The 15,539-nt window shown below is 45.2% G+C and overlaps 1 protein-coding gene across 2 annotated transcripts in view; it reads right to left on the bottom strand.

Moving 5' to 3' along the window:
- Rab11fip3 (RAB11 family interacting protein 3) overlaps positions 1–15,539 on the bottom strand; it is a 75,321-nt gene that overhangs the window by 38,846 nt on the left and 20,936 nt on the right. For both annotated transcript variants that reach the window (XM_075941431.1, XM_075941430.1), the window contains exon 2: positions 4,234–4,327. In XM_075941431.1, coding sequence (XP_075797546.1) covers positions 4,234–4,327 — 94 coding nt within the window. The remainder of the gene's footprint in view (positions 1–4,233; positions 4,328–15,539) is intronic.

The following is a 15,539-nucleotide window of genomic DNA, read 5'->3' as shown; positions in this document are numbered from 1 at the left end:
CATCTGTCTGCTGCGACTACAAAGTAATGTTTTCCGAGGTGGGTGGGCCACACCTGTCACTCCACCTCTTGGAGGCTAAAGTAGAATTGTTTTGAGTTCAAGGCAACCATGGGCTACACAGTGAATAACCAAGCTAGCCAAGGATGCAGAACAAGACCCTGTCTCAAAGCAAACAGCCTAGATGGGAGTGGTGAAGCTTACCTAGAATTCTAGCACTTGGCAGAGAAAGACAGAAAGATCCAAAGTGCAAGGTCATCCTTGGCTACATAGCAAGTCTGAAGGCCAATCTGGGCCACATGAATTAGTTTCAAAAACCCACCAACTTAGTTAGGGTTGGGAATGGTGGTGCACAGATTTAATTCCAGCACTCACAAAGCAGCAGAGGAAATGGATCTTTGAATTCAAGGCCATACTGCTCCACATAGCAAGTTTTAGGCCAGCCAGGACTATATAGTGAGATCCTGTCTCAAAAAACCAACAACAAAACAGAACCCCAGGAAAACGGGCAGAAACAGCAGCAGGGTGGACAGGGCTTGGATCTAACAGGTGGGACCTACCAAAAGACAGGCCAGAAAATGGCTCCTCACAGAAGGCAGAAGAGAGTGGGCTGGCTATACAGAGATAGAGGAAGCTAGCAGTTTCATTGAGACCAGCTTGCCCCCTTCTCAGGCAGAGGCCAAGAAGTACCTCCTAGGTCGCCTGTGGAAAGGACACAGGGCACCACAGTGTCTTAAATCAGCCCAGGAAAGGCAAGGGGACACAGTGATTTTAGGGATGGGTCTTATCTGGCACACGGGGGGTGGAACTGGGGTAATAAATCATCCTCAGACAATTGTTTGCTGTCACAATATCTACATGCACCTTCAGTCACTAAACCAAGACCCAGGCACTCAGAAGAGAGACATGGTCACCAGCTAGCAAGCCCTCCTCCAGAAAGAAGCTGACCCTGAAGAGCACAGACGGCGGGAGAATGGGGGAGAGGCCTCCCAAGTCAAGATAACAGGACACCCCCAGCAGAGTTCACCACTTTGCTTTAACTGAAGTCCAGTAGAGCATACAAACTAGCAGCCATGGAGGAATCACCTCACACAGACATCTCCTGTTGGACAGATTCTTCCTGCCTACCCGCAGCCCCAGCTGCTGTATCTCCCAGCCTGAAGAGGTTTGTGCAGTCAACTATCAAATCTGAACAATCCAATGAATGCCCCTGATTCACCCTGACGGTACTGAGAGTACCCTGGGGCTGAGAGCCCAAACAGCACACCTCCCTCCCACCTGTGCAGACAGAATATGAACAGTGGTTAGATGATGCAAAGCAAGACCAGCAAGACAGCAGAGACCAGCCAAGTGCTCTGCGCCTCTGTGGTTCCAAAGGGAACGGATCATTATTTAACGTATCTACAACGAAAGGGGCAGTCATGACAAACACTCAGAGTGACAGCTGTGACATGTCTCGTGGGAACTTATCACTCATCTCCATGGCTAGATGACCCATGGGAAAGGCTGATGGTGACAAGGAGCCCAGCCAGGCTTACCTCTAACTGCTGCCTCACTTCCCATCGCATTCCCAAATACTCAGATCACAGACAGTTCTCACCACTCCTGGTTTAATGTCAGACTTTAGCAAACACTTAAAGACCAAGATTTTTAAAGAATAACTGACAGGTAAAGAAATCATGAGGCAGGGGAGGAAAGGGGCAGGGAGGGGAGCAGAGGAAAATGTAGAGCTAAATAAAATCAATTAAAAAAAGCATTAAAAAAAGAAAGCTAATTGGGCAATATGTTGGGATTAAAGTAAAACACAAAGATACTATATGAAGTTTTCAATGACAAAATATAAATATATCTGGATAAAAAAATAAAAAATAAAAAAATCATGTCATGAAGGGACTCCAGGGGTTCTAATGCCCTCTTCTGGTCACCATGGGTACTTGAACTCACAGGCATATACCCATACTCATAAATACACATCACTGAAAAAAACTGAATCTTAAAAAAAGAAAGAAAATCTAGCTGCTTGCGATCTATCACTTATAGGTCAGGCTACCAGACAGCACACAGGGCTCTCAGTCCGGGGACTCTGCATTATCCTGGCTGTTCTCCATCTCATCCCTCGGTGAACTGACTTCACTCCCTACCAAGGGTCCTGTGCTCAGCTCTGCTCACTGACTTGTCCACCTCTCCCCAAGTCCTATTCACTGGGAAAGTCACCAGCCATCACTATGGCCTCCCTTCCTGGTTCATCCCCCATCACATAGGCTGGCTTGCTGCTAACCTGGACCAGGCGTCCCTCACCTGGTAATCATGCCTTCCTTTCTCTCTCCTGCTCCTCCCTCGAGAGGCTTGGCCTGCATGGTGGTCTCAGCTCCTGCCTATCGCCTAGACAACAGTGGTACCTCATCCATCTGACTTCTTGTCACCACCCACTGGGCTCACTTTGATGCTGGCTCACAATATTATCCCTAGGGGGCTAGTTCCATAAAAGACTTATGGGTGAGAACAAAGAGTAGCACGGCAACTTCTCTAGAACCATCTAAGGACTCAATATTTTAGAAACTCAGTCCTAAGTGACACTGTCAGTAATAATTTGGGGTGATGACAAACAAGACAGCTGCTGAGACCTGAGGCCCAAGGGTATCTTCAGACCTGACCTCACCTAGTGATTACAAACTAAGTAAGACTTGATGTGTGTAATTACATTTTCATTAAAATAAAAAGTTTACAAAAAAAAAAAAAGACTTGATGTGCAAGGAGGCAAAAAGCCTGCAGCTAACACACCCCAGCTCCATCAACCCCATAACTGTCCTAGAACTGATTTTGTAGACCAGGCTGGCCTTGAATTCACAGAGGTTCACCGGCCTCTGCCTCCTGTGAGATTAAAGGTGTGGGCTATCACTGCCTGGATGAAAAGCTATTTTCATAGCTGCAGAACAGAAACTAGATGGGCTAACTGGGAGTGGGGAGTGGCGTGTGCACTGTGAAGACGTGAATACACACCCAGCACACGGCCAGTCCCCCAGGGCCTAGGCACAGGACACGGAGATAGGAAAACACGTATCTATCCACTGCAAAGACACTGAATACACACCCAGCACACGGCCAGTCCCCCAGGGCCTAGGCACAGGACACGGAGATAGGAAAACACGTATCTACACAAAAATTTGTACACAGTCTTCTAAACTTTACTCAAACTTTATCCCAATAGGTAAGCTAGATGCCTCATCACAATAGGCCACCATCCCACATCAGAAAGCAGCCATGACCACAAGCAAACCATAGGTGGATACGAGAGGCATACTGAGGGAAAGAAGTCAGATATATACAGGACACATTTATGTGACAACTTAAGAATTAATGTACAAGAACAGAAATAGGTTGACAAAAAGGTGGGAGAACCAGAGAGATGGCTCAGTGGTTAAGAGCACTGACTGCTCTTCCAGAGGACCTGGGTTCAATTCCCAGTAACCACATAGCAGCTCACAAATTCAAGGGGACTGGCATCCTCAAACACATATTCATGCAGCCAAAACACATAAAAATAAATAAATAAATAAAAATAAATCTTAGGAAAAAAGAAGGTGGGAGGAACTTGCCATGACAGCCTTATCAGAGATAATCAAGCTCAGCAATCTGTCACAGCTCAAATTGCTACACTTAAGATTTGCACATTTCACAGTAGGTACCTTTTTGCTTTAAAACCAAAGTCTCTGAACAAATGCTGAACTCTAGATGATGGCCAGGATGCACACCAGAGCATCAGTGGGAAGTGCACAATATAATGAGTCGAATGCATCCCATTGAAAAGATAGACTGTAGACAATGGATGGAGGGATGAACGGGGCACACAGCGCACACAGCAAGCTGTTCTCCATACAGAATGGGTAGGAAATATATAATAATTATGTTTTTTTTTTCAGTTTTGTTTTGTAATTTTTCCTCACGAAACGTTGGGGAAGGAAAGTAGCCCTCCACACTGTAAATAGGCAGTTGAGAGCCTGTCGATCATGGAGGGTAGGGCTTCAAGAACAAACAGGGAAGAGAACATCTTGAACACCAAATGTTTTGAGAGTCCGAGAAGATATGGCCTAAGCCAGGTGTTATGGTGCACTGGGAAGCAGAGGCAGAAGGATCTCTGTGAGTTCAGACTAGCCTACACAGTGGCTGGGGAAGAATGGGTAGTTACAGAACACGGAGGAGAAAGGTGCTGGGTACAGTGAGGGGTAACTGACCTACCTCCACTTCTGATAGCCACAATCCCTTGGTGGAAGTCTTCGAAGCTGATGACGCCAAGCCCACTGGGGTCCAGGTATTGAGTCAAGTCTGTCACCTGCAATTGCCAAACAAGAACATTTACTCCCACATCCACAGTTGGCAGGCGACACCAGGCACTGACCCCTTTAACCATCTACAAAGCAGCAACATGCTCACACAGTTCAGAGCTCAAGAGCACTGACAGGTCCAAGCACAGAAGCAGGGGCAGCCACTGCAAGAGCTAGCCACGGTGGGAGAGCCATCCTGGAGGAATCTGCCGTTGCCGCAAGTGTTCTTAACCTTGGGAATAACATCCTGGTTCTCAGAAAGATGACGACTGAGCTCCCCGTGGGAAAATCAGGAGTCTGAAGTTGTAGGGTCTGTTCCAGCACATTCTTACTAAGATGAGCTTCCTCAGCAGTGCCAGTGCTTTGGAGGCAGCCACACCCTTGACATCACTCTCTCCAAAGGCAGAAAGACAACCTACACACACAAGCTAATGGACACATGGCGTGGGAAGTCCTTCTGTGTATGTGTTGCTTTTATTGGTTAATAAATAAAGAAGCTGCTTTTGGCCGATGGCTTAACAGAATATAGCCAGGCTGGAAAAGATATATACAGAGAGTAGGTGGAGTCAGCAAGACTCCATGAAGCGGCCAGCTGGAACCTTGCCGGTAGACCACAGCCCCATGGTAAAATATAAAATAATGAAAATGGGTTAATTCTAGATATAAGAGCTAGTTAGCAATATGCTTAAGTGATTGACCAAGCAGTGATTTAATTAATACAGTTTATGAGTGACTATTTTAGTTCTGGGCAATCAGGAATGAACAAATGGCCTCCAACAACAGACGCAGTTTTTTCAAAAGAAGACATAATTATATTGTTGTTATGGATGACAGGAATCTCATCAAAATGTAAAACTTTAGCACGCAGGATGGGCTGGCTGAGAGCACTCCAGAGGCAATAGTAGAGGACTATCTAAAAATCAACACCAGTCTGGGCGACACAATGAGTTAGGCCACAGAGAAGATATAATTTAAAGTGTGTGTGTGTGGGGGGGGGACTGCTTGCTTCAAATATGCATTAATCAGATCAAAGGACATGAAAAAGACTAGGTGAAAATATTTGCAAATCATGTGTAAAGGACTCGAATCTAGAAAATACGCATAAATCCTACTTGAAAAGGAAAAAGAAATCATAGCAAGAGCTCTCCAAACGAGAAAGGCTCTCAGCAAGCATGAGGACACGAGTTCTGTCGCTAGACCAGCACCTGCATACACAGCAAGGGACAGCAGTACACACCTGTGACCCCAGGATTGGGGACGCAGAGACAGGGATCCCCTGGGGCTCGCTGGCCAGTCTAGGCAAACTGGTGAACACCAGGTTCAGTAAGAACCCTGTCTCAGAAGCTTAAGGTGGTGGAGCAGCGGGACAGCTCTGCAGGCTATCAACTGAACAACACAGTGAAACCCTGTCTTGAAAACACATACACAACTGTGCATGCACACACATGTAAGGGCTGATAAGCACATGAGAAGATATTCAATACTCTTAGTCATGAAAGATGAGAATCACAAATGTAAGGAGACGGTGCCCTCTAAACGAGTGCAACTGGAAGAACTGCAGGGCGGTGAAGAGTCTGACGCCAGGGAGGCATTTCCTGGGATGTGGAAGAGTGAAACTACACGGTGCCAGCAGCTGCCCTGATCTTACTGACGTCCTAGAAAACCCTGAACTGCACACAGAATGGCAGCAATTTCATGAATACAAATCGTATCCCAAAGCTCTTAAAAATAATAAACTAAAAAGGGATCAAGAGAAAAGACAAATATGCCAGCAGGATGACTCAGTAGGTAAAAATGCTTGTCACCAAGCCTGCTGGCCTGAGTTTGATCTCTACAGTACAAAGATAGAACCAACTCCCCCAAGTTGTTCTCAATTCCACACATATGCCATGGCACATATGTGCCTGCACACACAAGCCTGCACACACACACACACACACACACACACACACACGGAAATATGTACAGACACAAGATACAACATTTTTTTTTTAATTTTAAGATAAATCTTGGAGTGAGCAAACAAGATCCAACAGGAACCCCAGAGAAGGAAATTAAAGCAAAGAAACAGAACAAATACTAAAAATGCTCAAGGAAAACTTCCTATAATTAAAAATAATTAGATATATTTCACTTGAGAGGCAGAAGCAGACAGATCCCTATGAGTTCGAGGCCAAGTTCCAAGACAGACAGGGATACACAGAAAGTACCTATCTCAAAAAGCAAAAGACAATTAGGACTGGAGATCAGTGGTTATAAGAGTATACTGATCTTTTAGGAGACCCAAATTCAGCCATGTCCCAGGGCTCAAAATCACCCATATAACACTAGCTCCAGGGGATGCTTTCTGGCCTCTGTCAGCACCTATACTCACATGCACTTAAACACACTGACACACACGCAAATATGTGTAATTAAAAATTAAAACTAAAGGGGCTGCAGAAATGGCACAATAGTTAAGGATGCTCCTTGCTCCAAGGAGCTGAGTTCAGCTCCCAGCACTCGCCCACATCAGGTGGATCACAGTCACCTGTAACTCCAGCTCCAAGATCTGATGTCTTCTTCTGTCCTCTGAGAGGCACCCACATACATACATGTGGCACATACACACGAATACAAATACATAGTCTATTTTATTTTTTTATTCTTTGAGACAAGGTTTCTCTGAGTATCCCTGGCTGTCCTGGAACTTTCTTTGTAGACCAGGTTGGCCTTGAACTCTCAGAGATTCATTACTTGACTGTGCCTTCTGAATTCTGGGATTAATGGTATGCACCACCAAAGTCCAGCCAAATACATAATTGTTGTAGGGAGGCCGCTTGTTAGTTCTCAGCTGCTCAGCTCTGAAATAACCACACAAAAACTATATTATTTGCAATACTGTTGGCCAATAGTTTACTGGCAAAGTTCCAGCATCTGTCTCCAGTGGGGCTACATGGCTTCTCCCTGACTCCTCCCTCTTTCCTTCTCCCAGCATTCAGTTTAGAACTCCCAACCCTCTGCCTAGCTCTGTTCTGCCCTGCTCTGCTATAGGCTCAAGACAGATTCTTTTTTTTTTTTTTTTTTTTTGGTTTTTCGAGACAGGGTTTCTCTGTGGTTTTGGAGCCTGTCCTGGAACTAGCTCTCTGTAGACCAGGCTGGTCTCGAACTCACAGAGATCCGCCTGCTTCTGCCTCCCAAGTGCTGGGATTAAAGGCGTGTGCCACCACCGCCCGGCCAAGACAGATTCTTTATTACCCAATGGTATTCACAGCATACAGAAGGGAATCCCACATCACATACTCTTAAAAATAAAATCATATGCCGGGTGGTGGTGGCTCACGCCTTTAATTCCAGCATTCAGGAGGAAGAGGCAGGCAGATCTCTGTGAATTTGAGGCCAGCCTGATCTATAGAACAAGTTCCAGGACAAGTTCCATAGCTACTGAAAAAACCTGCTTTGAACTCCCTGTCCCCCCACAAAAAGAACCAGACATTATAGCCAAGCAACAAGAAACAGAGACTAAAAGAAACTTTGTCTACAACCTAGGGATACAAATTCAGTCCATGAGAAGTTTAACAGAGACAAAAATCAACCAATTTCAAGAAGACTTAGAGACACATGGTACTTTGATGGATATGGACCCAAACAAGCACAGTTCAAAACCAAAGGAAAGACCCAGGGAAGCTGGCTCAGTCGGGAGAGGATAGAGGGCTGGCCACATAAACATGAGAACCTGAGTCTGATCTCCCACACCCAGATTTTAAAAAATACAGAATACAACAGTAGGCACCTATAATTCCAGCATGAGAATCAGAAAAGAGGAACCCTGGAGATTGCTGGCCAGCCAGGCTAACTGAATCAGCAAGCTCTAGGTTCAGAGACTGTCTGGAAAAAAAAAAAAGTGGAGTGTGACTGAGAAAAACACCCACTGTAAACCTGGGGCCTCCACTTACACACCTAAAGCGAGCTGGAAGTTGAGTACTCACTGAATATGGATAACGTGGAGCTGCTGTTAACTGCTATAGATCTGACAGTATTTTAGAGCACAGGTTTCTACACGCACTTACCGATACATCTGGAGATACTTCAAAATTCAGGAGCTGAGCTTGTACCTTAGCTGATAGAATGTTTGCTTAGCATTCTGGTTTCATACCCAGCCAGGAGCAGTAGTGCCTACCTTTAATGGCAGCACCTGGGAGGTGGAGGCAAGAGGATCAGGAGGAATACAAGGTCACTCAAGACTACATAGTGAGTTGAGGCCAGTCTGGGATATATGAGACCTTGTATCTCAAAATTAAATAAATATTTTATACAAATATTGAATATTTTATATTCAATGCCTACATTTACTTAAAACAAAAATTATTTGTCTAACAGAATATTAACCTAATATTTAGAATAGATATGTATATTAAATAAATATGTAATATTAAATTACATATATGTGAGGTAAGTACAGACACAACTGTATTTGCATGACTGAGTTTCAAAGGTGGGGGCACTACTCTCCCCCACTTTATATGGGTATGTACTCTTCCACAAATAAAGTCTCAGAATGAGGGAGGGGACAAGGTGGAGAGTCGAACATTGACTAAGAAGAGACTTATGCTTGGAGTGTAGGAAGAACAACAAAGGAAACCTCCAAGATAGGGGATAGTTGTGGTGGTTTGAATAAGAATGTCTGGGCTGGAGAGATGGATCAGCAGTTAAGAGCACTAGCTTCTCTTCCAGAGGACCTGAGTTCAATTCCCAGCAACCACATCCTGGCTCACGACTGTCTGTAATGAGATCTGGTGCCCTCTTCTGGCCTGCAGGCAAACATGCAGGAGAAACACTGTATACATAACAAATCTTTAAAACAAAACAAAAAAAAAAATAAGAAGGCACCTCTTCTCAGAGACAGGCGGATCTCTGCGAGGCCAGCCTGGTCTACAGAGCAAGTTCCAAGACAGGCTCAAAAGCTCAACAGAAAGAAAAGAAAGAAAGAAAGAAAGAAAGAAAGAAAGAAAGAAAGAAAGAAAGAAAGAAAGAAAGAGAAAAGAAAAGAAAGAAAAAAAGAAAAAAAATGCCACACTGCCTTCTCATATAGGTGTGGCCTTGTTGGAGGAGATGTGTGGTGGTATTTTGTTTGTGATCTAACAAATAAAGCTTGCCTGAAGATCAGAGGGCAGAGCTAAGCCACTAGTTAGCCATAGAGGCCAGGCAGTGGTGGTGCACACCTTTAATCCCATCACTAGAAAGGCAGAGGCAGACGGATCTCTGTGAGTTTGTGGCCAGCCTAGTCTACAAGAGCTAGTTCCAGGATGGCCAGCGCTACACCGAGAAACCCTGTCTCGAAAAACAAACAAACAAGAACAGAAGTGTCAAGCCACTGGGCAGGTGAAAAGAGAAGGGAAAGAAGAGTTCACCTGCCCCACAGGGACACAAGGTGAAGGAACAGGACAACAAAGCCAGTGCAAGGATGGTCAGAGATCACAATCAGTGCCTCTGGGGACTCCAGAATGACATCAGAGTTCAAGAGTCCATCATGCGTCCCAGACCCAAAAGATAGGACACTATCTCAAAAATCTAGACTTCACAGGGTGGTGGTGGCCTACACCTTTAATCCCAGTACTCAGGGGGCAGAGACAGGTGGATCTCTGTGAGTTCAAGGCCATTCTGGTCTACCAAGTAAGTTCCAGAACAAGCTCCAAAGCTACAGAGAAACCCTCTCTGGGGGTGGGGGGGACGACAAAACAAAACAAAAAACAAAAACAAAGAAGCTAGCCTTACAGGCACCAGAGAAGAGACCCAAAGAAATAAAGCCATCATGTCACATGCAATTTCAAGTCAGACTCAGAATGACTGGCCCCAACAGAACCAGGCTCTTAAGCCAGAAACCAAGTCTCCTTCACAATGGTACCCACAGGACTCTGCGTGTCAGTGCTGATACTGAGCTTGGTGGCCTATTTACCAACTGAGTTAAAAAATAATAATAATCTTTAAAGTGATATATATATATATATATATATATATATATATATATATATATATACTATATGGGTGTTTTGCCTGCTTATATGGATGAGCTCTGGGACTGGAGTTACAGACTGTCATAAGCCATGACGTGAGTGCTGGGAATTGAAACTGGGTCCTCTGGAAGAGCAGGCAGTGCTCTTAACTGCTGAGGCATCTCTCTAGTACCAAAGCCAATTTCTTGTGTACAAATGAACAGAGGTATCAAATGCCTCCCTCCTTACTTCACAGAAGCCTCGATTGCTAAGCACAGAAACCTGCAGAACCCTGCTGTTTCCTGAAAGGCTATTCAGTCCAGAACCACACTGGCTGCACGATCCTTGAGAAATCTAGGAATAGCAACAGCAAAACTAACAGAACATCAAGTACTCTGGTGTTCATTCTGAAAGCCTAGCCAAACACTACTAAGTAAATCATTAACGAAGAGCAGGCCCTCTTATATACTACTATGTTAGAATGCTCAGGAAGGAATGGGGAGTATACTCTTTGTTATGAATTTTGGATGTTTTATTTTACTTATCTACTACTTTTGGGTTTTTGGTTTTTTGTTTGAGACAGGGTTTCTCTGTGTAACAGCCCTAGCTGTCCTCAAATTAACTCCATAGACCAGGCCTCAAACTCACAGAGATCTTCCTGCCTCTACCTCCCAAGTGCAGGGATTAAAGGCATGCACCACCACCGCCCAGCCATCTACTACTTTTTTAAAAATGTATTTACTTGCAACAGAGTCGCTCTACTGTGTCGACCAGGCTGGCCTCAAATCTGCAGAGACCCTACCTCTGCATGCTCATTACTGGGATGAAGGAAATACAGAGGCAGGGGGATCATTATAGGTTCAGGACAGTCAAAGCTACATAGAGACACTGTGTCTCAGGAGGAAAATTAAAAAGTACACTGCTATACTTAGCCCTACAAAGTACACATTTAAAAAGTTTTATAAATTGAGGGCTGGAGAGATTGCTCAGTGGTTAAGAACACTGGCTGATCGTGCAAAGGACCCAGGTTCAGTTCTCAGTACCCACATGACCTTTCGTAATTCTAGTTCCTGACAATCTAATGGCCTCTTTAAAAAAAAAAAAGCCGGGTGCTGGTGGTGCATGCCCTTATCCCAGCACTTGGGAGGCAGAGGTAGTGAATTTCTGTCCATCTATAGCCTGGTCTACAGAAATCCTGTCCCAGAAAAGGAAAAAAAAAAGATTATAGGAGCCTGTAACTCATTATAGACCAGTCTGGTCTTAACTTGGAAATCCTCCTGCCTCTGCTATCTGAGTACTGAGATTAAAGGAATATGCCACTACATCTACTATGAGTCTAGCTAGCCTGGGCTACATGGAGAGACCTAAACTCCAAAATCAAAACTCCATTTTAACTTTAAAAGCATCACTAGGTAGTGGTGGTGCACACCTTTAATCCCAGCACCAGGGAGGCAGAGGTTGAGCTCAAGATCAACCTGGTCTACAGAGCATTCCAAGACAGCCAAAGAAACAGAGAAACCCGGTCTTGAAGGTCTTGAAAAAAAAAAACCAAAACTTTAAAAACATCATATTCAGGCAGGCAATGGTGACGCACACCTTTAATCCCAGCACTCTGGAGGCAGAGGTAGGCAAATCTATTTGAGTTCAAGACCAGTTTGGTCTACAAAGTGAGCTCCAGGACAGCCAGGGCTACTACACAGAAAAACCCTGTCTCCAAAATAAAAAAAAAACAAAACCATCACCACCAACAACAAAAAACACTCAGATAGTTCACTGGGTAAAGGCACTTGTTGCTTGAATGACGACGGTGGAAAGAAACCAGCTTCTACAAGTGTCCTCTAACCTCCACATCTGTGCCAGGAGAGACAGACAGACAGACACACTAAATGTGAAACTTTGTTTTTTTTTTTGGATTTTTCGAGACAGGGTTTCTCTGTGGCTTTGGAGCCTGTTCTGTTTGTTTTTTTTTTTGTTTGTTTGTTTTGTTTTGTTTTGTTTTGTTTTTCGAGACAGGGTTTCTCTGTGGTTTTGGAGCCTGTCCTGGAACTAGCTCTGTAGACCAGGCTGGTCTCGAACTCACAGAGATCCACCTGCCTCTGCCTCCCGAGTGCTGGGATTAAAGGCGTGCGCCACCACCGCCCAGCAATGTAAAACTTTTTTAAACTTTATTTTCTTCATAATCTGGAGAGCAGATCAACTTCCATGGACCTGAGGATGTCTAAGGAGGGTCTACTTTATTCAATTCCAAGTGACAGTCGGTGGGCATCTTAGAAAGTCTCAGACTAGGAAGTACACACATAACTACCCCTGCCTGCAAAACCCAGCACAGCTGGAAAATCAGCCAAGAAACATAAAGCAGAGGGAAAAAGTAAAGTATTAAAAAATAAAACTCGAGGGCTGGAGAGATGGCTCAGCAATTAAGAGCACTGGCTGCTCTTCCAGGGAACATGAGTTCAATTCCCAGCACCCACATGACAGCTCACAAAAATCTGAAACTCCAATTCCAGGAGATCTGACACCCTCACACCAATGAACATAAAAATAAATAAATAAAACAAAACTCCAGGCCACACCAGCTTCGGGGCGTGGGTGACAGAAGCCACCCAGGCCAATCGAGTCCAGCAGGCACTACTATGATGAGCAAATACGTAATGGAGAGATGGGAAAAATAGAAAAACAGAGTGTCGTGTTAGCAGAGTGGTGTGTAGCAGCCTGGAGCTTATGTAGACATAGACTCACCACAGGATCACCCTGGCTTTGAGCAACTACAAAGGCCCAAGATGAGGAAAGGCATATTTTCTGCAATGGATCTCCTCAAAGGTCCACCATGGTACATGATGCCACTGGAGATCATGTTGGTGTCCGTGGTCCATGCTTTTGTCCCAGGACACAAGGAAGCCTGAGTTCCTACGTCACTGATATCCTCAGGCTTTGCTGCCTCAGGGAGCCTTCTGGGTGTGAGTGGCATGTGTAGGCAACGGAGGCCATATTGAGGCCCATGGGTCATGCAGCCACTGAAGTTCATGAGTGGATCTGAGGTCCTGATGCAGCCAGGGCTGTGTTGATGTCTGTGGCCAGTATTACCACCAAAGGTCACGTGGATCTGCTGACTAAAGCCCTGTATGTTCCTGGGCCATCCTGAGCTGGCTCTGCTGGCTGTGGTTTGGGTATAGAAGAGCTGGCCCTGGACCAGCCTTGGTGCAGGAGAGCTGGCCCCACACCACAGCAGCATGGATGTGGAGTAGGCTCGAGGGAGAGCTGACCCCTCACAGGCCTGGGAGCAGGAGAGCTGGCTAGCCCCTCAGCAGCTGCCACATAGCTCTCCACAGCTGATGGCTTCTGGTAGGGGTACAGGTATAGAAAGTCACACCTTTCCTTGAGGGGCTTTTTCCCCCCACTTTTTCTTTTTCCATTTTTTGGGGGGTGGGGGAGGTCACAGATGAGGAGGAAGTCATAGGTGGAGGACAGGAATAGGTGAGAGAGAGGAGGTCGTAGGTGAGAGGGAGGGCATAGATGAGGGGGAAATCATAGGTGAGAGGGACAAACTAAGGTATACATGATGTGAGATTCCCAAATAATCAATTAAAAAAGAAAAAAAATAAAACCCAGCACCCACCCCACAAGGACAGTCACAGACTCTGCAGGAGAGGAAGCCACTCTAAGACATACAAAATGCCACTGACTCCTAAATAGGAAACAACAGAACTTCCAGCATCTCTACCACAGAGGCTAAAATATAGCTCACTAATCTGAGAATGGAAGGACAGAACAAATACACTAGTCACGGTTCTGGGGGATGCTACAGTTCTTTATGGAAAACTTACTGCAAGGAAAAACAGTCCCAGGTTTGAATTTTGTTGTCATGCATGAATCAAAACCCTCAACAAGATGTATTTTATAAGAAGCTGAGAGTCCCTGAGGACGCCTTTTTTTTTTTTTTCTGAGACAGTTTCTGTAAGTAGCCCTGGCTATCCTGGAATTTGCTCTGTAGATACTATCTCTGCTTCTGAGTGCTGGTATTAAAGGCGTGTGCCACCACCACCCAGCTGAAAACCCCTTTCCTATCCATAAATTCCCCACTATCAGCATGGGCAGGAGAGACACTCAACTGTGGGGAATTTCTAAAGATTCCACTGAAGGCTACAGAAAGCTGAGAACGCAGTTTCTGCCTAGTGTTCACTGGTCCTAGGTTAGATCCCCAGGACTCTGAAACCCGGTATAGTTGTAATCTAAGCACTGGGGAGGTGGAGATAGAAGATCAGGAAATTCAAGGTCATCCTCAACTACAAAGTGAACCTAAACACACACACACACACACACACCACAAAGCCTGCAGCCAGCCCATCTTTTGCACCCACTCTTCCTTCTAACAAGCTGCCAAAGCAGCTAACATGCACATAGCAGACTGTTCTGTTGTTCATCAGATGACATCACAGACACGCTGTGCTGAACCAACCTGGTATCCACAAAGGACCAGAAGGGACTAGCACATCTAAACCTCCTGATCACGTCAAATCTCAAATCTGATGATTACTTCAAGGTCTCCACACCTCTGATGTAATTTACTGATATTTTGTCTTCAGGGTAAAAACTCAATTCCAAAGAAACACTCCTCAAGTGGCATGAAAGCCTTCTGTTGAGTTCAGGCAAGCTGCAGGAGAGACGCATGAGGGCCAGTCCAGCTTCCTTCTTCGGGAGCTGCTCCTACTTGAAGAGGTCTCTAACTAGCAATGAGTCCTACTAATTCTCGGTTTTTTACCAGAGTCCTGCCAATTCTCACCAGCTACCAACCTACCCAGCATTTCTCCCCAGCACTCTCTGCCACCAAGGGGCTGACAGGATGGGCACAAGGTGCAAACCTCCTACCAGGCTTTGAGTGAGAATGTCCAACACAGATGGAACACAGTTGGTGGTGGTGACTGCATAGATTTTAGGAGGTGTGGTCTTGCTGGAGAATTATGTCACGTGAGACAGGCTTTGATGTTTCAAAGCCTCATATCATCCCCCAGAACTCTCTGGTTTGTGCTGGTGGTAAAGCCTGCTTCCAGGCTGTCACTCAGCCACCGTAACCCTCTGGAACCACACATCCAGATAAACACTTCCTTCTCTAAGTGCCCTGGTCACGGTGTTTATCACAGCAGCAGAAAAGAAACTAATACATCTCTTAAACACTAAATGAGGGAAAAGGAGGAGCAAAGACAAACAGACTTACTTCCCATGAATGCTGGAGCCTTTCTGACTTGGTTAG

Source organism: Microtus pennsylvanicus, chromosome 11 (assembly GCF_037038515.1).
Source record: "Microtus pennsylvanicus isolate mMicPen1 chromosome 11, mMicPen1.hap1, whole genome shotgun sequence".
Taxonomy (NCBI): domain Eukaryota; kingdom Metazoa; phylum Chordata; class Mammalia; order Rodentia; family Cricetidae; genus Microtus; species Microtus pennsylvanicus.
Note: the sequence above shows the minus strand (reverse complement) of the source record. Positions and strands in the feature narration are given on the sequence as shown.